General features: G+C 40.0%; 1 protein-coding gene across 8 annotated transcripts in view; it reads left to right on the plus strand.

Moving 5' to 3' along the window:
- Positions 1–23,683, plus strand: part of dock10 (dedicator of cytokinesis 10) — a 333,920-nt gene that overhangs the window by 142,271 nt on the left and 167,966 nt on the right. For all 8 annotated transcript variants that reach the window (XM_087993668.1, XM_087993671.1, XM_043702110.2 and 5 more), the window contains exon 3: positions 1,714–1,803. In XM_087993668.1, the coding sequence (XP_087849794.1) occupies positions 1,714–1,803 (90 nt within the window). The remainder of the gene's footprint in view (positions 1–1,713; positions 1,804–23,683) is intronic.

Raw genomic sequence — 23,683 nt, forward strand, 5'->3', positions numbered from 1 at the left:
ACCTGCATCTCCACACACATCATTTACTGCATCTGTTGCACCAATGTGGCCTCCTCTACATTGGGGAGACAGGCCGCCTACTTGCAGAACATTTCAGAGAACACCTCTGGGACACCCGCACCAACCAACCCAATCGCCCCATGGCTGAACACTTTAACTGCCCCTCCCACTCCACCAAGGACATGCAGGTCCTTGGCCTCCTCCATCGCCAGACAATGGCAACATGATGCCTAGAGGAAGAGCGCCTCATCTTTCGCCTAGGAACCCTCCAACCACAAGGGATGAATGCAGATTTCTCCAGCTTCCTCATTTCCCCTCCCCTCACCTTATCTCAGTCGCAACCCTCGGACTCAGCACCGCCTTCTTGACCTGCAATCTTCTTCCCGACCTCTCCGCCCCCACCCCCTCTCTGGCCTATCACCCTCACCTTAACCTCCTTCCATCTATCGCATTCCCAACGCTCCTCCCCCAAGTCCCTTCTACCTACCTTTTATCTTAGCCTGCTTGGCACACCTTCCTCATTCCTGAAGAAGGGCTTATGCCTGAAACATTGATTCTCGTGCTCCTTGGATGCTGCCTGACCTGCTGCACTTTTCCAGCAACATATTTTTCAGTAATCGAGAATTTAGGGAATTTATATGTATTGGTAGTTACAGTTGCCATTCAATTTCTCACTGAAGCTAATGTTCTGAAGAAGAATAATATTTGACATGAAACATTAGCACTGATTCTCTCTCCACAGATGTTGCCAGACCAGCTGAGCTTCTTCAGCACTTTAAGTCCTTTATTTTAGTTTTCCAGCATGTGCAGTATCTTAGTTATTTGTTTAATTAAATTTCTCACAAGAGTTGCCTACAATATGTACTAGATCCCTTCTTTACAAATGTGAAATACCGTAATGCCTGTCTTCGGCCTCATCATGTGACTCAATTTGGTCAGATTTTTGAAATGCAAGAATTTTGTTCACAAGGTTGAAATCCCACTTGTCCATCGTGCACCTGGAAAATCTGTCTTCATATATGCATATCTTCACTTTGGTCTTTTTTTTATTTTATGAATCCAATTCAACTCTTTTCATTAATTTGGAAGTACAATATTAAAATGCAGAAAACAATTACCAAAATAATCTACACGGACCATAGTTTAAAAAACATATTATAGCACCAGAAAGGAGAGTTCCTTCTGGTGGTGACACAGCTTGTGATGGGAAAAGTAAGTACTGAAATGGTCAGCAAACATTTCTTCCTCATGGTGGTTATCACTGCTGACTCACACTGCCAGGGACCTGGGTTTGATTCCAGCCTCGGGTGACTGGCTGCGCAGAGTTTGCACATTCTCCCTGTGTCTGCGTGGGTTTCCAACCAGTGCTCTGGTTTCCTCCCACAGTCCAAAGATGTGCAGGTTAGGTGAATTGCCCATAGTGTTCAGGTATGTCTAGTCTAGATGTATTCATTAGGTGAATGGGTCTGGGTGGGATACTCTTCGGGGGGTTGGTGTGGACTTTTTGGGCAAGTGGCCTGTTTCCACATGTAGGGATTCTATTCTATTCATATGAGGGAAAATAAATGGAACTGTCACTGAAATTAGGCATGCAACACGTTTTCACACAGACATTGTTTCCATTTTTGTGCTTATGAGTGGGCATTCAAAACACAAGGGCGCCAAACCTCTCGAACAATATCTAACAAAGGGTTGCTGTTTCTTTCTGTCCAGGTATCATCAATCCCAAGGGAAAGACGTACCATATGCTCCACAGTGCCTGAAGGGGCAGTAAATGAAGCGGAAAATCTCCTCGTAAGACAGGTAAAGGTCGGAATATATATGGGAGGATACTACCACACTGTGTCAATTGCTTGGCAGTATTGAGGACAGCAGATTAGTTTAAATGACATTTGATGAATTGCATGAGCCCCTTCTTGTCCCATGCTCACCCAGTAATGTAAGTCATTTTGAGTTACATTAAAATAGATGCAAGAAAACGTCATAATTGACTCAGTGATGATATTTGTTGGCTTTTACTCTTGCTGTTGGACTCATGTCAAACCTCCAATATAAAAATAACAATCAAATTAGTCTGTAATGCAACAAATCTATTATTCTGTATGAATTTCTTTTCTGTTCACTTTAGGAATTTGTTTTGACAAAAAAACTTGTGTCAGTGGCATTGGAAAGAATACTAACACAGCAAGTTGACTAAGCTTAACTGCATAGTCCCTGCTTTTATAGAACTACGCTGTACCGACAGTTTAAAAATTCATTGTAATTGCTTTAGTTGACTGGTTATACTCCAGATCTAATTTCTTCCATGTTAAATAGCTCAAACTACAACACTGTAAAGGTAAATTAGCTCTACCACTTTGCTGTTACCTTACAGAATGTAATCAGCACCTGCCATTGAAACAGAATTTAATTTAAAATTAACATAATGAATATATCAGACCTTATTACCACTTTGACTCAAACGTGGAATTATATGGGAGCCCAGAAATACTGCTGGGGCATGATGGGAAGTTTGTATAATGTAGGTGGGGGAGGGGGGAAAAATTGTGACATGAATTCTCATTGCATTCCATGTGGTTTACATGTGTATTGTTGGTTCTCCCACCCTGGGTCCAATTGTACCCCTAAGGGCCAGTAAGGCATTAGCCTGCCACTGAAACTATTTTACCAGCAGTAGCTGGGCACTGCCACATGAATAGACTGATAAGTATGCCCTCTTGATCAGGCATTCTGTGGCCCATCAATGACTGTGCATTGGCAATGGGCTCCCCTACAGAAATATCTCCTTCACCTTTATAAATAAATGTCCTTGTATCTTCAACCTAGCCTTTCTGCTTGGCCCCAGCAAACCAATCCCAAACTAACTCCATTCCAGCACTTGTTACCCAATATTGTCTGGCTAATGGAAAGGACCATTGCTGCCCTATAAAACCCTGGTTGGACTGCCTGAAATGGAGGTGCAGACTGTAACCCTCATTGCATTCAAAAACATTTGGATTGGTACTTGACTTGCCATTACCACCTGGGCTATGTACCTAGAGCTGAAAGAAATGACAATACTGGTCAGCTTTTTTCAGTTATATAAACCGGATAGGCCAAATGGGCTTGATCTTTATGCCACAATTCTTTCTATTTTTCTAAAAGAGCTGAATTCCAGGTGTGAAGTGAGAGTGATCAAGCAGTCAACTGTGTGTGGTACTGAGCAGACCTTGTAAAATTGAATTCAGTGAGGTTTGGAGGAAAACTCTCCACTGACTGAGTCACAGAAGTACAAAGGACATTGGCTGTTCCTGTTAAGAGGCCAGTCATCTCAAGATATTGCTGCAAGGGTTGCTCAGGATAGTGTCTAATCCCAAACATTTTGAGCTGCTAGATAAATGATCTTTCTTAAGACATCATAGGATTAGAAGTAGGACTGTTTGCTAATAATTGCACAGTGTTCAGTTCAACCTGCAACTCCTCAGAAAATCAAGCAATTCATTTCCTTATGCAGCAAAAACTGAATAACATCCAGGCATGGGCTGGTAAGTAGCAAGCTACATTCATGCTACAGAAATGCCAAGAATTATCAATCTCCAACAAAAGAGAGTCTGTTTCTCCATGGCATTCAATAGCATTAACATTGTTAAATCCACTCCCCTCACCCTCGATCAAAATTCTGCACAAATACCGTGGCTATAAGAGCAGACTAATCATTCTGTGATGAGTAATTCCTCTCCTGATTTCTAAAGCTCTTCCAAGACCTCAAAGAGTGAGCTAGGAATGTGATGGAATCAGCTGCACTCTCTGGATGAGTGCAGTTCCGGTAATGATCAAAATACCATCCAGGACAAAACAGACCATTGAATCAGCGACCTGTTCATCAGAGACAATTACTTTGCTAATAGTGCACAGTCCGTGCCAAATATAAGATGCTCTGCAGCAGCCCACCAATGCTTTTTCTGTATAATCTCTGAAACTGACCAGCCAGAAGTACAGGACTGCAGGCAAATGAGAATGCCACTAACTCCAAGTTTTCTTGCCATTTATTCCTGTTCCCCATTCTTTTTCCCCATATCCTCTCAATATTTCTGCTTAAAGGGGAAAAGGTCTCATGGATTTGGGAGATTGGGACAACTTGGTTTGATACAGCTCAGCACAAAAGTGGTAGGCTGATATGACCTCCTTCTGTCCTGTTCTTTTCCATGAAGTCAAAGACCGTTCTGTTGGGTCAAAATCATAGAACTTCCTATCCAACCACAACGTGAGAGCACCTTCACGTGGGTTGTAATATATAAGAAGGTGATTCGCCATAATGTATTCAAGGTCAGTTAGGGCTGAACTATAAATATTGAGCTTGTCAGTGATTTTTTTTTCAACAATGTGGGCTCTGAGCGATTGAAAAGCTAACTAAGCCTCACACTATCAATAATCTATATTCATTATAGTGGCCTTCAAGAAACATAATGGATCTTGAAGATATATTCTCCATAAATAGTCTCTGATTCTCAAAGATTACTGATCAATATTCAAGAGTATACAGTAATCTTTCGCATTTCTCTATTTTTCTTGGGCCTATCACTATAACTATTTCCAGGCCAATTAGCACAAGTGCCATTGTATACCACAAAGTAATTGATGATATTCTTCATATGTTAGAATCATCACTTTCATTCCGTGTGGTTTTGCTCTGTATTATGAATGAATTATATCTTTGAAAATATGTGGAGTTTTAACTCTCTTAACAGTTTACCTTCCTTTGTATTTGTTCAACAGGCGAATGGTAATGTACCGTATCCTTAAGGAAGCACATTTCAATCCTGGGACACAGAGTTGTTGGTATAGTCAGGAAGTGATGGCTGTTTATGTTCTTTGAGAAGGAGTTGATCAAAACAACTTCAGCTGCCTTAACTGGAACTGTGTTCCACTGAACTAATATTCTGAGATAATTGTAAAACATGATAGCTTAAACCTTCAGTACTTACCTGATTTTGGATAAATGTAAATACATGCTGTGTTGTTTTGTGTTTGCATTTTAAGCTAATTGACTTGCTTAGATTGTTATCCTCCTCAGCCCTCAGTGTTTTCAGGGCTGGACTATGCCTTCCCTAAATCTTCCTCCAATTGTGAAAATACATTGGCTACTCACTTATTATTTATGACATAATTCAATTTTAAAATGATTTTGGTAATTCGAATATCAGATTAAGCCCCTAAGGAAGATGTGGATTTTGGTTGGGCAACAGGTTTAAATAAAAGAAAATCTCTCCCGAATTTAACTGGGCCCAAATTCACCAAATATAGGTTTAGTGGAAGTGGGATGGAAACAAGAGAGAGAGCAGTCATCTACCCCAGTAGGCTTGTTGAATAAGTATTAAAATAAAGCTACCTGTCTCATGCTGTTTGTTTTCCAGCCTTAATGGTGATTGGCTGCATTTTCCACTTTTTCCCTTTACGTAATTGGGTCTCACCTACTCACCCGCTCCTCCAGCCACATGCAATTGAAATGCACCCATCCCCTCTCATCCTATCTTCACCTCCATGTTATGATTGCCACTCTGGCAGAGGAAGCTGATCTTCCTGGCTGCAGTAGATTCTGCCATGTTCCCTCCTCAACATGGGGCAAGCTTCTTAATATGTTCTGGAAGGAGATTCTATTGAAATAAAAATAGTCTCACTCAAAGTTTGGGTGAACCAAGATTTCCTGATGGCAACCATGACTCTGTGCGAATGATTGAAATATGCTCCCTAAAAGATAAGATATATTACCATGTCTGTTGAACAAATACTAAAGAAAATAAACAGTTAAGAAAGTTAGAAACAACACATTTTTCAATACCATAATCCATTGGTAGTACACAGCAAGACTGCATTCACAGAGCAGGTTAACACACAAGACATCCCAAAGCACTTTAAGGAGGTATCCTAATTAAAACAGATGTGAAGATATGATAGGTTCAGAGAATTGATGAAATTAATGTCAAATAAATAAAGGAGATTTTCCAAGGATGAGATAACAGGAACAGAAAATGAGAAAGGGCGTAGAGAGGGAGGGAGAGAGAGAGAGAGAGAGAGAGAGAGAGAGAGTGAGAGAGAAATAGAGAGAGAGAGAGAGAGAGAGAGAGGTCAGAGAATTGGGGGGTGTATTTGCGGGTTGAATGAGGAAGGAAATAAGGAAGCAGGAGGTGAGCTTGCCGGAGAGATGATCTTGGAAAGGGCTATGAAGATAGATTATGGGGATTGATGGGGAGAAATTTTAAAGTCTGAAGAGTTTAGGATTGGAGAGATTCACAGGTTAATAATCAAGCGCAGAATGCAACTTAATGGAAAGACTTTATCTTAGAGATATAAAGAATAACTTACAAACTTGGAATATGAAGTGATGGTGGAGGAAGCATGATGTAGAGTTTGACGTCATGGTTAATGAGGAGTGAAAGTCCTAAAGGATGATCTTGGAATGATTTTGTGCTTTTGGCTGAGAAGTGTGCGATATGGTCATGCTTGTCATATTTGAATCAAAGCTGGCAATTGATAACAACTCTAACTTTTTAAAAAATCACTAATGGGATGTGGGTGTCACTGGCTGGCCAGCATTTTTGTTGCCCATCCCTAGTTGCCCTTGAGAAGGTGTTGGTAAGCTGCCTTCTTGAACTGCTGCAGTCCACTTGCTGTAGTTGACACAGTGACCTTATGGAGGGTATTTCAGGATTTTGAGTCAGTGACACTGAAGGAACTGCAATATATTTCAATGTCACAATGGTGAGAGGCTTAGAGAGGAACTTACAGGTGGTGGTATTTCTATATATCTGCTAACCTTGCCTTTCTGGATGGAAGTGGCCGTGGGTTTGGAAGGTGCAGTCTAAGGATCTTTGGTGAATTTCTACGGTGCATCTTGTAGGTATTACTGCTCCTGAATGTTGGTGGATGACAGGGTAGATGTTTGTGGACGTGGCGCCAATAAAGCGGACTGCTCTGTCCTGGATGGTGTCAAGCTTCTTGAGTTGTTGGGGCTGCACCCAACCAGGCAAGTGGGGAGTATTCCATCACACTTCTGACTTAAGCCTTGTAGATGGTGGACACGTTTTGGTGAGTCAGGAGACGAGTTACTTGCCACAGTAATCCCAGCCTCTGACCTGCTCTTGTAGTCACTGTGTTTATGTGGTGAGCCAAGTTGGGTTTCTAATAAATGGCAACTCCAAGGATGGTGATAGTGGGGAATTCAGTGATGTTAACACCGCTGAATATCAAGGGCTGTGATTAGCTTGTCTGTTATTGGTGATGGTCATTGCCTGACATTTGTGTGGCGCAAATGTTACTTGCCACTTGTCAGCCCAAGCTTCAGTATCATTTAGATCTTGTTGCATTTCAACATGCACTGCTTCAATAGTGGAGTAGTCGTGAATGGTGCTAAATAGTGTACAATCATTAGCGAACATCCCCATTTCTGACCTTATGATGGAGGGAAACTCATTGAAGAAGCAGCTGAAAGTGGTCGGCCCGGAACACTACCCTGAGGAACTCCTCTGTGTGCGCCAGGTACATGCAAGTTTGTGTTACTTTGATTTGAGGATTCATAGATGTCTATAGATATGCAGGTTGGGTGCATTGGCCATGTTAAATTGGCCTGTAGTGTCCAGGGATGTGCAGTTTGGGTGGATTAGCCACGCTAGGTGCGGGCTTATGGGGATGGGGCCGGGGAACTGGGTCTGGATGGGATCCTGTTTGGAGGTTTGGTGCAGACTGTGTCCATACTGTAGGGATTCTGTGATTCAAAGATGTAAACTGCGTTAAAGAAATAAAAGAGATGGAGGATGGTGATTTACTTGCTGAACATAAAGATAGCGAAGCTAAAAGGGTCATTCTCAAGATGAATAGTTGAAAAGATGTGATTGGTTGAGCTTTCTTTTGGAACCTCTTCCACAATATGAAATTGACTAGTGTAATTTGTGGGAAAGGTGTAAAATCAATGATCAAACTGGTTTTGAAACTGGGGCAAAGGAGTGGGATTTCAGCAGTACAACCTGTCAAGGAATAGCTTCCATTTGCTTGGAAAGAAATAATTAATCAGTTTATAGTTACGTTAACCAATCCCCGGGCACGTTACCACACATCGTTAGGTCAGGTGAAACTTAAACATGGACCTTCTGACCCAGAGGTAGGAATGCTACCAGTGTACCTGAGAAGCTCTAAACGCTAGCCTGGAGTTCTAGGTTACTAGTCCAGTGGCATTGCTACTACATCACCAGCTAGGGTTTAGTGAAAGATGGTCTGGAGGGAAGGTCATATGAGGAAAGGCTGAGAGCCTTGGGTCTGTTCTCATTGGAAAGAAGAAGGCTAAGAGGGGATTTAATAGAGACATACAAGATTAGGATTAGATAGGGTAGACAGTGAAAATCTTTTTCCTAGGATGATGACGTCAGCTTGTACGAGGGGACATAACTATAAATTGAGGGGTGATAGATTTAAGACAGATGTCAGAGGCAGGTTCTTTACTCAGAGAGTGGTAAGGGTGTGGAATGCCCTACCTGCCAATGTAGTCAACTCAGCCACATTAGGGAGATTTAAACAATTTTGGATAAGCATGTGGATGATGATGGGATAGTGTAGGGGATGAGCTGAGAATAGTTCACAGGTCGGTGCAATATCGAGGGCTGAAGGGCCTGTTCTGCACTGTATTGTTCTATGTTCTATGTATGTAGTTCAGGCCATTTAAGCATCATCTGTTCAGCTAAAAGATCATGTTTTTGTTTCACATGATAAATGTTGGGTAGACTTAAATTGAACTATCACAAAAAACAAATGCTCATAACCTCGTCAGTTTTGGGAATTTGTTGCAGTTGTTTAAAAGAAATCAAGCCGAGGCCAAATTAAACCATATTTTATTAGCCAGAAATGACAAACACAGATCAAGACAACATCTGAAGTTCGTCTACTCTCATGGGCTATTTTTCATTGTGAAGTGTTTGCCTTTTGGGGACAAAATATGAAGTACATGAGGAAACAGGAGCTTGAGTAGTCCTATGCTTTGTCAATGACGATTCACATGTCAGCTGTTTACAAAGTGACAGGAACATCTAAAACTTAGGGTTAACATCAATTTTTCATAGATCATTAGATTGTGTAAGGGTAATAGCTAAATTATTTTCCTTTCGCCATCAGTATTATTTAGCTCAGAAATTGATTGAAATGATAACTGTCTTCCTTGGCTAATGCACAACATATGTTTTGAATATGCATTGCAATAGAGTATCAAACTCAAATGCAATTTTGTAGCAGGACTTTGGATAGCATAGTCAGTAAATACACAACTTTTAAAATTCAGCACATATATACTTTCCGATAAACCTGTTCAGAGATGTTATTATACACCTTTGGAGCAGGTGGGACTTGAACTCAGGCCTCCTGGTTGACAGGCAAGGACACTCCCACTGCACCACAAGGTCTCTAAAACTCAGTATATGTGATGAGATGAGAGTCACCTCCTGACGTCGGATGTGAGTCCTTCAATTGAAACAATTTTGTTTTTCTTGATAAGTCTCTGTGGGTGCAGGTGCATAACATAAAACCGCCAAAACTTCCACAAGTTAACAGAAAGTAATGGTAGATTTCAGATAGGATCCTTTGGTATTTTTGAAAAACAATTGAAGGATAATGAATGTACTCATATAAAACTTTAGTTAACTCCAAGCTACATGGCCACATGATTACAACAGAAATGAACAAACGTACCCACAACCACAACAATACTGAACAACATTCAAAACAATTTTGACTAATGGCCTGACAGACTTTGAGTGTTCATATGGATTGATGTAAGTTATATGCTTTAAAACAGGAAACATAAAACCACGAAAAGGCATAAAACCCGCAAGTAAATGCAGTTAGAAATGTGAATAAACAATTTTTAGGTATGATTATTTATTGTTCTGTGTCAACATTGAGGCAACTTGATCAATTTTGTTAACCTCAAGATGTTGATTTGATTGAAAGTCAAAGAAAATATAGTCTTACTTAAATAATTTAGATCATTATCTACTATTTCCAATCTGTTACTTTTAAAAGAGTATTGGTGCCTTGTAAGGAATTTAAAGAGTAACAGCAAGAATGATGACAAGTTTCAGTTTGTAAGATTTTTACTTGTCAGAAAAAAGATGAGATGTTCAGAAGAAAATTGGTAGTACAAACAGAAACAGACTATTTGTATTAACACAAGTGCAGAAATAATGGTGGTAAATACATTGCTTTACGTCATGACCATATAAGACACAGACTATGAAATCTCTTTGATTAATTTAAAAACTTTCGACTTTAGTTTGAGAGAACCCAATTGAAAATGAGCTGGGACACTTTTTAATATGACCACTGAAGTCCCCTGAACTGAAACCAAGCTGTCAACATTAAAAAGAAACGTCCAAATAACATGGTCAAAGCTGGCTACCACTTGCCTGAAAAGGATAATTATCTAAGTAAATATATTCCAGATGATGAATTTTACTCTTGCACTAATACATTTGCATGTCTTGGGGTGAGATATCCTGATTACAGGTACTTCTTGAACAAAGAACATGCTCTGAATCTTGTTATTGCAAAGCGAAGGATTTAAACCTTTGTATCTATAACTGAGGAACTCTGACAACAGATTAGCAAAACGTTCAAAAATGGAGTGTCCTCATTATTGGCCAATAGCAAGGATTCACAAATGAAAAACTCCCCTTTTATGAGAAGCTATGATGACAAGCCTGTGGTTGTACTACAGAAATCAGTAACTTCAAGAAGAATAACTCCTTTCAGAATGTAACATCACCCCTTTCTCACTCTGCAAATCTCAAGCTAGGTAAAAACAAGGACTGCAGATTCTGGAAACCAGATTCTAGATTAGAGTGGTGCTGGAAAAGCACAGCAGTTCAGGCAGCATCCGAGGAGCTGGAAAATCAATGTTTTGGGCAAAAGCCCTTCATCAGGAATAGAGGCAGAGTGCCTGCAGCGTGGAGAGATAAATGAGAAGAGGGTGGGGGTGGGAAGAAAGTAGCATAGAGTACAATAGGTGAATGGGGGCGGGGGTGGAGGTGATAGGTCAGGGAGGAGGTTGGGGGAAGGTAGCAAAGAGTACAATGAGTGAATGGGGGGTGGGGGTGAAGTTGATAGATCAGAGAGGAGGGTGGAGTGGATAGGTGGAAAGGAAGATAGGCAGGTAGGACAAGTCATGGGGACAGTGTTGAGCTGGAAGTTTGGAACTGGGGTGAGGTGGGGGAAGGGGAAATGAGGAAACTGGTGAAGTCCACATTGATGCCCTGGGTTTGAAGTGTTCCGAGGTGGAAGATGAGGCGTTCTTCCTCCAGGCATCGGGTGGTGAAGGAGCGGCGGTGAAGGAGGCCCAGGACCTCTATGTCCTCTGCTGAGTGGGAGGGGGAATTGAAATGTTGGGCTGCAGGGCGGTGTGGTTGATTGGTGCGGGTGCCCCAGAGATGTTCCCTAAAGCGCTCTGCTAGGAGGCGTCCAGTCTCCCCAATGTAGCGGAGACCGCATCGGGAGCAACGGATACAATAAATGATATTGGTGGATGTGCAGGTAAAACTTTGATGGATATGGAAGGCTCCTTTAGTGCCTTGGATGGAGGTGAGGGAGGAGGTGTGGGCGCAGGTTTTGCAATTCTTGCAGTGGCAGGGGAAGGTGCCAGGAGGGGAGGGTGAGTTGTTCGGGGGCGTGGACCTGACGAAGTAGTCACAGAGGGAGTGGTCTTTACGGAAGGCAGAAAGGGGTGGGGAAAGAAATATATCCCTGGTGGTGGGGCCCGTTTGGAGGTGGCGCAAATGTCGTCGGATGATTTGGTTTATGTGAAGGTTGGTTAGGTGGAAAGTGAGTACCGGGGGGTTTTGTGCTTGTTACAGTTGGAGGGGTGGGGTCTGAGGGCGAAGGTGCAGGATGTGGACGAGATGCGTTGGAGGGCATCTTTAACCACGGGGAAAGGGAAATTGCAGTCTCTAAAGAAGGAGGCCATCTGGTGTGTTCATTGGTGGAACTGGTCCTTCTGGGAGCAGATATGGCAGAGGCGGAGGAATTGGGAATACGGGATGGCATTTTTGCAGGAGTAAGGGTGGGAAGAGGTGTAATCCAGGTAGCTGTGGGAGTCGGTGGGTTTGTAAAAAATGTCGGTGTCAAGCTGAGACTCTATCCCATTTACAAATTGGAATGCAATCACAGAGAAAGAGGAGCTTCAAGGTCTATAGCATCTAATCAGGGAAAGGGGATGATTGCAGTTAAAGAGACTGTCTCCAGTTTATCCGTAATCAGCACCAAAGACTTCAACATCAACATTGAAACATATAATTCTTCCACAATCTTTTCTTTAACTTCCACCTCCCCTCCACCCACCAATTGTTCTGTTAGCTTGAATGCTAACATGTGTGTGATGGAATTTAAAGCTAGATTTTACCTTTTTAATGATTGTTATACCTTATTATGAGTAAGTTTACAGCAAAACTACTCAATTTGTTTGTGTAAGGATTGCATGTATTTTATTTGAAAAAATAAATTGCAAAATGGAAGTGTGGACAATTGTGCTGCAGGAAAAGAACCAATTGTTCATTTTCATAATTTGAAGCAAAAGTGAAATTGTGATGTCATTCATTGATTACCCAAGAATATATAACTTTTGCTGCAACTGTATTTGATATTTTGGAGTTACATACTGGCAGCAGATGTCTTTAAAAATAAAATTTGCCACGAATAGCTTTAGGATTGGTTCTAAGTAGCAGTTTGTCACAGAACTGAGAGGAAAGAGAGCAATTATGCTCTCAGATCTCCAGAGGCTCCAAGCAAGGCTAGAATGCTCTCTTTCCCCCCTTTGAGTGAAAAGGAGTAACATTCAAAGACTCTGCGTTGATGAAACCTGGTGTGAATTTGTTTTATTTTAGATAGTGGTCACAGTTGGACACCAATCAACATAGAGATTAAATTGGTCATGTTTTAGAATTGTGCTGACTTGTCAAGTAGTAGGGCTTGATTTCTCATTCACTTCCCATTAGAATCATGACAATTAATTCAGGAGATCTGTCTGGTTTGTTTCTCCATAGCTTTGTGCACAATCAAGTAAATCTTAAATTGAAAAAGTGTATCCTTATAAAAATTCAGAGATGTAATACCAATTGCAGGAGCTAAAAGAGGGGAATGTATTCACCCCTCTGCACTTGGTTGTTAAACTTAAAAACTCCTGAAAAGGCTTGCTTTATAAAGTGAATGTTTTGAATCCACTGACTTTTCATCTATATTCTGAAGAAGGGTCACTGGACTCGAAATGTTAACACTGTTTATCTCTCCTCAGATACAGCCAGACCTGTTGAGTTTCTCCAGCAAATTCTGTTTTTGTTTCAAGTTCTGTTTAAGGGTGTTTTTCAAATTACTGTCTGGGTATAAAATTGGGGAATATACCAATCGCAACCTTTTAAAGAAAGTATCTGATTTTCATTTCCATTGAAATAACGGGACATTAACATCAGATTCTACAATGTGCAAAAAATACCAATGGGAGGAACCTTCCCAGTCCCTGAACGATATGGGTTATGGCGAGAAATTTGGGGAAATTGGGTGAGATGTCCAGTAAAGCCCTTGTTGGCATCGAGACCAAAACATCCTATTTTCTAATCAAGTGTTTGACAACAAGAAAAGATTCTCACAAGTGAGTGACAAATAGCCTATTAACATAGATTATCACATGTTATTTAAATTAATTATTGCTTAATCCTGCTTCATGAATATGCAGTCTCCTATTTTATCACCTGCCTGATAGAAACTAGACACTGAGAATTTCTGACATGGAAGTCTCAGCAATTCCTTGGCTACTCCCATTCATCATGCACTCCTCCGTACGTTCACATTGGACACAGGCATCAACCTCTTAGGGCACTTTCTGTGGGCAATGACTATACATATCTTATATCTAAGGGCATTTGCATTCAATATGTACCAGCCTTGCCACATCATCAAGTCACATCTCCGATCTACAGGTCATTCTGCTAGAACGTGCATTTTGTTAATGCAAATTCACTATAATGCAATTGATGATTTGGGGACACTATTTCTAAAGTGCAAACTTTTAAAGCATGTATTGGTAATAACACGATTCTGGCCCCATTAGTTTAAATGGTGCTGCTGTTGCACGATTTTCTTATAACACAGGATTGTCTGAGAATGGAACGATCATGTTATAGCAGAACTGACTGTATTCATAATACAGTTCTGCATTTTGTGCACACTGGTACCTTTCATTGTTGCTATATGTTGCTGTATGACACTATACAACATAAGTGTTACTTCAATATCATGTGTTAGCTACATATGTGCTGAAAACACTGCATGTTGTCAAGCAAGCAGCCCTATCTGAAAGTCTGAAAGTCCAAGGAGGGGAAACCTGGCGCAGCCAATCAAGGACAATAATGGAACTGAATCTAAGGACTTTGGCATGGATGGTAAGCCACTCAGGGCAATCAGGATTAGGGGGTCTATATCTCTATAGCCTGGGAAATGGACTATACTCAACCCTCTAAGTCCTGTGCAGCCAATGGAGGGCATCACAGGAAGACAGTTGGGGAGCTGTACAGGTATCTGTTATGGAACTGGTCGCTCATCGTTTAGGACTATCACTCAATGGGTGGGCCATGATCAGTCCTTGGAAAATAACCACTAAAAGTAAACTGGGGGTTGTGTTAATTTAATTGTGGGGATTGAAGATAGAATGCTGGGATGAACAGCAGATTGTAATTGTGAAGGAGGGACAACTCATAAAGGAAGTTCATAAAGGAGGGAGCAACAAAGCGGGATGGATTTTTCCCTTATTCGTTATGTCAATGCGCAAGTAAATTCAACTGTGCACAGCAGCTCTAGAGTACTAGTACTTGACTGGGTACATAACAGTCTTTTACAGATGGCACCAATGACAGGGGTCCTAAAATATCCCAGCAGTGGCAAATACTTCCCTTACGGTAAGTTTGGCTAGCATTAGATGAGAGGAATGCTAATGGGACATGATGCCCCCTTGTTAATGAGGCGAGTTTGGGACACGAGCACAAGAACATTTGCTAGCAGTGGAGACAAACTGTTCATGAAACTCATTGAAAATTTCACTAAGCCGACTTCTGGTTAAGTTCAGCCTCTGTTTTATACATACATTTGTGCCACAAATCATTCATTTGAGATTTGTAGAGAATTGATTTTTGGCCCTCATTGGTACAAAACTGGCAAACTGCAGGTGGCTATTGACATGCCTTTGCATTTCTTGGATTGGAATCCTGAAAACTTCCAAGTGAAGTGAATGGGAGCAGTTCATGTTTGTAATGGTGAGAACCCATGGCAATTCCATGGAGCCAGGAGAAGATCTTTCTTTCTCAACTTAAAACTAAACAAAAAAAAACCTTATCAGCAAGTAGCCTCCAAGACCCTCCTCCTAGGGGTCAGTGTTTGAACTACTGTAGAATCAGAAAAACTAACTAATGCTTGCACCACATCTGCTCAACACAGTTTATGCTGAATTTGGCATCAAGGTCATCAAAACCATTTGGACACTTTATTGCACATTCAACCAACTGCCCACTTGCATTCTGTAAGCCACTCCACATCAGGAATGGAGGAAATACACAGGCTGTATTTGCAAATTTGACTTCCCTCAATCCTATCAATTCTATTTATTTGCTCACAAAATGAGCATGTTGGCAACTTTGACATAATGTCAATCAAGCCTTTTAAAAGCTTTATATATTCCAGCGTAACATGCTAATTTATCAGTCTGAATTACGAGAAGCAGTTTAAATTACTTTGTCAAAAATAATGACTAGAGCAGTGAGCTATACTCTTCATTTAATCTAATGGAACTGGAAGGAAAAGCAGCTAATTTTAATTTCTAATATTCACAACTGCAAAAATGGGCTTTTCCATGAGTCATTAAGAGTTCCTCTTTTATACTTTCACTCTGAATAAAAGAACCTCTGGGTTTTTAGTCTGGGTTTTCCCTTGAGGTGGGAATCAGAAGTCAGGCCAATTCCTGACTCCACAACTGGACCTTCTGGGTGACCAAATCCTCCATCCTCCAAGCTCTCCCCCAACCGGATTTTCACCAGAGTTTGTGATGGCTGGAATTGATGCCACTGGCTCCCAATGCAGGCAAGAGATAGGAATGGAGACAGGCAGATTTGGCTGTGGAAAGCTAAAAATACCCATGTTGTTTGCTGGTTCTTTCAGTGAGGCAAAGAGAGGATATGTGATAACCTTGGCAAATAGGGTTAAGGATATTTCAAAGAGACTGTACAAGTACATTAAGAACAAGAGAATAACTAGAGAAAAAGAGAGAGAGAGAGAGTAGGGCTCCTTAAAGATCAAAGAGTTCGTCATTGTGTTGAAACTCATGAGATGGAGGAGATATTAATTGAACATTTTGCATCAGATTTTACTTGGAGATAGAAATGGGGGCATGAGAACTCAGGGAAAGAAATATTGATGCTTTGAAAACAGTACAGAAGAGAAAGTTTTAGAGGTCTCAGAAAATATAAAGGTGGATAAATCTCCAAGACCTGATCTAGTGTATCCCAGGACATTGTGGGAAGTTAGGGTGGAAATTGCATGGCCCCTTGCAGAAATATTTGCATCATCTATAAATATGGGTGAGGTGTCAAATGACTAGACAGTGGTGAATGTTGTGCCTTTGTTTAAGAAGGGATATAAGGAGAGGCCTTGGAATGATAGACCAGTGAGTCTGACTTTGGTGGTGGGTAGGTTATTGGATGTGATTCTGAAAGATAGGATTTATATGCATTTGGAGAGGCAAGGAATGATTCGAGATAGTCAGCATGGTTTTGTGCGAGGGGAATTGTGTCTCACAAAATTGCTTGAGTTTTTTGGGGAAGTAACCAAGAAGACTGATGATGGCAGAGCAGTAGACATTGTTTACTTGGACTTTAGTAAAGCCTTTGACAATGTTCCACATGATAGACTAAATGGCAAAGTTAGATCACATGGGATTCAGGGTGATCTTGCAAATTGAATACATAATTGGCTTAATGGAGACAGGAAGTGATGGTGGATTGTTTTTTGGACTGGAGGCCTGTGACCAGCAGTGTCCCACAGGGATCGGTACTGAGTCCACTTTTGTTTGTCATTTATATAAATAATTTAAAAGAGAATATAGAAAGCATGGTTAGTAAGTTAGTGGGTGACACTAAGATTGGTGGTATAGTGGACAGTGATAAAAGTTAAGATTACAAAGAGATTTTGATAAATTGGGTCAATGAGCCAAACGTGGTAGGTTGAGTTTAATTTGGATAAATGGAACATTTGCATTTTGATAAAAAAATCATTGGCAAGATGTATACAATTAAAAGTAGGGCCTTGGGCAGTGTTGTAGAACAGAGAGATCAAGGGCTTCAGGTATATAATTCTTTGAAGTTTGCATCACAAAAAGATAGTGTGGTTAAGAAGATGTTTAGCATGCTTGCCTTCATTGCTCAGACCTTGAGTATAGGATTTGGACATTATGTTAAAGCTGTACAAGATGTTGTTAAGGCCTCTTCTGGAGTACTGTGTCCAGTTCTGGTCTCCTTGTTATAGGAAGGATATTACTAAGCTGGAGAGGGTTCAGAAGTGATTTACCAGGATATTGCTGGAAATGGAGGGTTTGAGTTTATAAGGAGAGGCGAGATAGGCTGAGACGTTTTTCACTGGAATGTAGAATGTTCAGAGTTGACCTTGTAAAATCATGTGGGGTATAGATAAGGTAAATGGCAGGTGTCTTTTACCTATAGTGGGGTATTTCAAGACAAGGAGGCATATTTTTAAGGTGAGAGGAGAAAGATTTAAAAAATACATGAACAGCAATTTTTTTACACAGAGAGTGGTTCGTATCTGGAATGAACTTCCAGAGGAAGTGGTGGATGTAAGCACAATTATATGGATGTAGGCACAGTTACAACATTTAAAAGACATTTGGATAAATACATGAATAAGAAATGTTTGGAGAGATATGGGCCAAGCACAGGCAAATGGGACTAGTTTAGTTTGGGATTATGGTCAGCATGAACTGGTTGGACTGAAGGGTCTGTTTCCGTGTTGTATGACTCTATGACTCTGAATCTGAGGACCCGTACTTCCACCCACTCCCATACACCCTGTACTACTCTTCATGTTCCTTTAGCTTCGTGCTCACTCACCCACCCTCCATGCTACCTCACCCCACCCATTCACACTTACCCACCTTCTCATTCCTTTTCAACCCTAGGGCCATTGTAAGGCCTAGCCAAGGGAGGTCATACTCAAAGCTTTAAAACACAAGCTGTACTCAGTGTGGAATATTATGAAGCTTATTTCCCTTTTTGAGCATGAATACTGACAGGTTTCACAAGGTGCTCAAAGAACGTCATCTCACTTGGTTTGCGGATTCACACTTTATCTCAGAAGGACATATTCCAGTTTAAATGTGTCACTATCCAAGGTCTGAAGTTAACCCCAAGGTATTTCCCAACTTGAATGAGTTATTCTGAAACCAAGAAATTGATTATCTCAAGCCTCAAATATCTCTTAAACAATAATTCAGTTTGTGGTTAATCAACTTAGCCCAACACCATGTTTATTATAGGGGACTCTGATAAAATTTTTAATTTTTCAATTGCAAGATTAAAAATATATTTTCTTCATCAAGCCTACACGTCTTCCTTTAAAAAAAAACACACCAAATGTTAGCAGTATGGAGGGGAGCAAAATTGTCAGTTTTGTCTCACCCCTGTCTGTAACTTTATTTATTCATCCCACGTATGTCCTCACCATCCTCACTCCCATACCTACTGACCCAGCAGTCACTACATTAAGAACTGTTAAACTCCATGATAAGATTGGAAAGTCTTTGAGATGCCCATGAGACTGTCAAGGCAACAACACTTATTCAAAAGCCCTCTGATAATCCAGCTGGGATCAGAGGATAGTATTCAGTGGTCCTTCTGGAGATGTCAGCCTCTGATTGATCAGCAATTCCAGGAAGATGGGGCTTCCTGGTTGGGCTTTGTAAATCTAGCAGAAAGCCGGCGGGCAACCAAGCAGCTGCCAGATTGATGTGAGATCTGATGGATTTTCTGACCGAGGTAGGCTACAGGTTTCTCTCCATGCAACTTTCCTGCTTTTGGACTTAGTCTAAAAGCAGGACATTCCACTCTGAGATATAACGTACCTTAGTAATATTTTGACTGGAAGCAATTTAGGGAATGTTATGATCTAATGCAATGAACAATCCAACATGTCCAGATTTTACTGCAACAACACAAGAGTTCCTTTTGTGCAACTTGATTCTCAATGGTAAAATGATTATAACAATAATCTCTAATGAGGCAAGTGAAATTCAAATTGTTGGCTCATCAGTTAGACTAAATGTTATTTATAGTTTGGATAGTTCTGTTCTTTTTGGAGAATTCAGATTTTGATGGATTTCTTTGGCAGATATTCTTTACATTTATCTGCTAATACAACTCTGGTCATTTTAAAGCTGTACTGATGTCTGCTTTGCATTTATGTACCTTTTTACTGCTCCTGTATTCTCATGTTTAAAAATATAACAATTTGCTGTTCCTTAGTAATGTTAATTTTAATTAACCTCATGAAAACATATTGTCAATTGGCAAAATCTTAGAAAATAGAATGTGGTTTGAGCATGAAAATCAAACAGACAAAAACAATGCTATTTAAAAGGATGGCTTTTGGAGAAACTAAAGTGAAGATTGAAGTGAATGGTGTCACACTGGAACATGGAAATAAGTTTGTCTATTTAGGACAAATGATAATAGGAGATGTTAGATGTGATGTGGATGTTAGTAGAAGGATAGAAATAAGCAGAAGTAATTTTTGTGAAGATGGATGACTTGCTAACAACAGGAAAACTGAAGTTTGTAACTTGGGAAAAAGTACTCATAAAATAATATATTCTATCCACTTTCCTGCCTGTCTCAGATACCAGAACAATAAAGTATCTGTGGAAGAAAATAAAAATGTGAATGTTAAAGCATATACTAAAAAACTACTTTAAAGACGATAAAACAAAGGATTTGAAATTGCAAGAGAGAAACAAAAAGTGACACGCATAAACAGAAATGTCATTTTCTTTGGCTTTTGGTCAGAGCTGAAAAAAGCACCGAGATCTCTTGTAGAGGACAAGTATAGGATAGCAAATGAGAAATTGCCCTCAGCATATCTGAACAATGAATGTCACAGAATGTTTGCAGATGACCTACAATGTGTGGATGTGGATGGCACAAACCAGATAAGCATGGGAACATGACAGCAAATCACCTGACAAACAGCAGCTGTGGCAGAATGTGAGCTGTTTTTTGAGTACAATAGGACTTTTTGGCTGTAACTGAAAGAAAAGAAAAAGCACTGACTTATACTTTATTTAAAACTTTGAAAGACTTTGGACCCGAGCTCTCCTGACGCCTAATTGCAGCCAAAACATTGATTACAAGCAAACATTGATAATAGGTCAAGAGCACATATCAGATGTATATGTTCAACAATATTCCTACTATTATGATACAACAGTGAAATTTAAAAGACAGATTTTACATTTATATGATAGAATGTTAGGATCCCTAAGGGGTAACTAAACTGAAATAACTACATTTATTGAATGATCGCCAAATGAAGAATTGATCATCAAGATTCCATTTTTTGTTGCTTCTTATTTAGTATAGATCAAAGTCAAAACAAATTATGCATGAATTAACAGGCAGGTAATACTTCAAAGGAAAAAATAAATTTCACCTTAAATAGTTGATACAACAGTCTGGTTTAAGTGCAGACATTCACATCATTTCCTGTACAAGTGTAGTGCTAATTTACTGCACAATTCCACAATATGCTGTCTTTATTCAAACAGCATAAAAAAGGAGTGCTAACCCACAGTGCTTTTATTTTATGTTTACACTTATGATTATCATTAGCAACACACACTTCTATGGGTCAGTGACTGTTCCATTTTCAGCGAGCGACCAAAAGTGTTTCTGTTCAAATACCCACTTCCAGGAAATCACCCACGCTTTAATATCTCCAAGTTGGTCACGCATCTTAACCATTTAAGCCCGTTTTGTCATTTGAACTTTAACCTTTCTACCATACCACCTCCTTCTCCTTCTTTAAGGTAATTGTTAAAATTCATCACTTTGATTACATCTTTGTTATCTTCCTTTGTCTCACCCATTTCGAAATTGCTATTAAGTTTTAATGTTTTGCATTCCATAAATCTTGCTGCAGAATACAGCTTTCTGGTACCTTTTCTAATGGCCTGATTCACTTGAGATGCTGCTTTCAATATCTATCGAAACTGAACTATAAATCTCTAAGTCGCTATGCCATTGCACAGTACTAAGTTTTGGCAATGAAAAATTTTAAGTACTGTTTTTCCTTTTAAAATGTGGCAACAGTTATTTACTGACGTAAGCCTTCAGCTGTCGTATTTTGCCCAGAGCACCATCATGTTAATATTGACATTTACTTCCTGTGGTCCTCAAAGTTCATTATTATTTCTGTATAATCTGCAAATTTGGCCAATGATCTGTCTAACCTTTTAAACAATATAATTATTTACTAGCAAGAAATATTGGGCCATGAGGACATTTCCACAATTCTCTTGATCTCACTCTTATCAATATACTTAATTGTACTTCTCCTGGCTTACCAATTTTAAATCTAATTTGTTAGCCTATGTCATAAACTCTGGATATCTATGTCTGCTTCTCTCTTCCTTGCTACCTCACTTTCCTCCTTTAAGACACAGCCTTCCTGATACGTCTCCTATCGTCATCATCATCATCATCAACATCATCATCATCATACAGTTCTCATATGGTTGCCAAGGAACCCTAGTAAAGGTAAAGTTAATGGAGATCATGGGCAAAAAGCACTCTCCAGTTGTGAGCAATAGACCTGACACATGAAAAAAAGGGGCTGCTTTTTAAATTGTTTCTGTGCTAGACTATTGTTGAAGGAATTTCTCAGAGCATTGTTCTTATATCTAAATACCTGACCGCTTCATCCATGACTTTCCTTAAATCCCAAGGTCAGAATTGACCATGCAGGAAAGTGCATTTTTGAAAGGTTTTTCTGTCTTAATTCATGCTTTGTGTCTCATCATCTTCCAGTTTTGGACTTGAGAAAAGTTAAATGTTATATATCACTGTTTAAAATTTTACACCAAACCACAACATTTTCAGAAACAGTGATACAACCAGGTGTTAAATGGCTTGTGCAACATTTATGTTGAATTGATTTGCTAATTTGTGGGCACTGTTGTGAATCAATAGAGAGTGAAAGCCATGTAGTAATATCTATAGATTTTATGAAGACTAAACGTATTGCACTAAAGCTGCACTGTAGGAATTTGTGATTTACTATTAAAAGAGCTTACCTTTGATTGGAGGCTTTGGGTTGAATATGTGTGTGGCCCTGTGGATGTGTTTTTGATGTGGAGGCATGTAAAATAGGATGGTTGCCTAAACCAGCGCTGTCATACCGCACTCCCCCTCCCCAGCTCACTCCATAATAGAGTGTAGCTGTGTATCAAAGTCACCAGCCTGCCCATAATAGTGAAAAATCAGTAATCATGTCAATTAAGTTTGTTAATGCTGATTTGGTTCCAATGTTCCCTTGCCCATGCAATATACAGTTGGTTTGGGAAGGAAGGCAGAAGCTAGCTGCCTGATTTTGTAAAAATGAAATGTTTTAAACTGCAGTCAGGAAGAAGGCACTATCATTGGAGGTTGCCAATAGTTAGCAGATCCCCTTCCTTCCTAAGCGCATGTTCTGTAAGATTCACACGCCTCCACAAGGTGAAATTCCCTCCCTGCCCAGTTGCCCTGACGTAGCTGGTTCTGGGATCCATTCGGGTTCCTGCCCACAATCTCACCAGTAATCATTGTTGAGCTCTGACACTGCCAAGATTGACCAATCTGCTTCACCAGCAAGTCCAGGAGATTTCTGCTGATTGCAACCACTTTCCAGAAAGTGCTCAATTGGAGACTATCAAAACACTGAAATAAATATCAGAGGCTAGTATTAAAATCTGACAGGATTTGTCAGTCAGATATTACTCCTTCACACCAGCATGCCCTCAAATTTTCTTATTTGATGCGTGGACCTCTGAGGCCTGTGTGTGACAGCAACTAATGGAACTGGAAGTCAATGGTGCAATTGGTGGGCCAACACTGTGCATGGAACATTGGAACGGCTGGTTCACACTCACTCACACAGCCTCGAGGAAAGGCAGCTTCACACTGATATCTTTATTTGAAGCTGAGGCAGAAATGCTTAAAGTTTCTGAACTCATAGTTACAAATACATTTATTAATATTCCCTGAGTAGTTTTACATAAAAAGTAAGATGTTGAATTGCAGGTTTTTCTAAATAAAAGACATTTTTCCTTTAAAGCAGGTTTCTGAGGTATGCCCAGTTATTACCTGATTTATGATGGTTTATTTTCTTGCTTTGATTGAACAGGCTATCTGTAGGTGAATCAGGTATTCTAATATGAATGCTTTAGTCTGCCTAATTTGAACATTCCTGGTATGATGTATATGGAATTGTCAGTCTGAGAGGTTGGATTGGTGATAAACATTGCTGTTTTACCTTACACAGGAGCTTCATTATTCTGGCCTTAATTACATTATTCTATTTTTACATGCTGATT

The sequence above is a fragment of the Chiloscyllium plagiosum genome, unplaced genomic scaffold (assembly GCF_037043375.1).
Source record: "Chiloscyllium plagiosum isolate Xiang-an unplaced genomic scaffold, Cpla_swu_hap1 HiC_scaffold_13, whole genome shotgun sequence".
Taxonomy (NCBI): Eukaryota; Metazoa; Chordata; class Chondrichthyes; order Orectolobiformes; family Hemiscylliidae; genus Chiloscyllium; species Chiloscyllium plagiosum.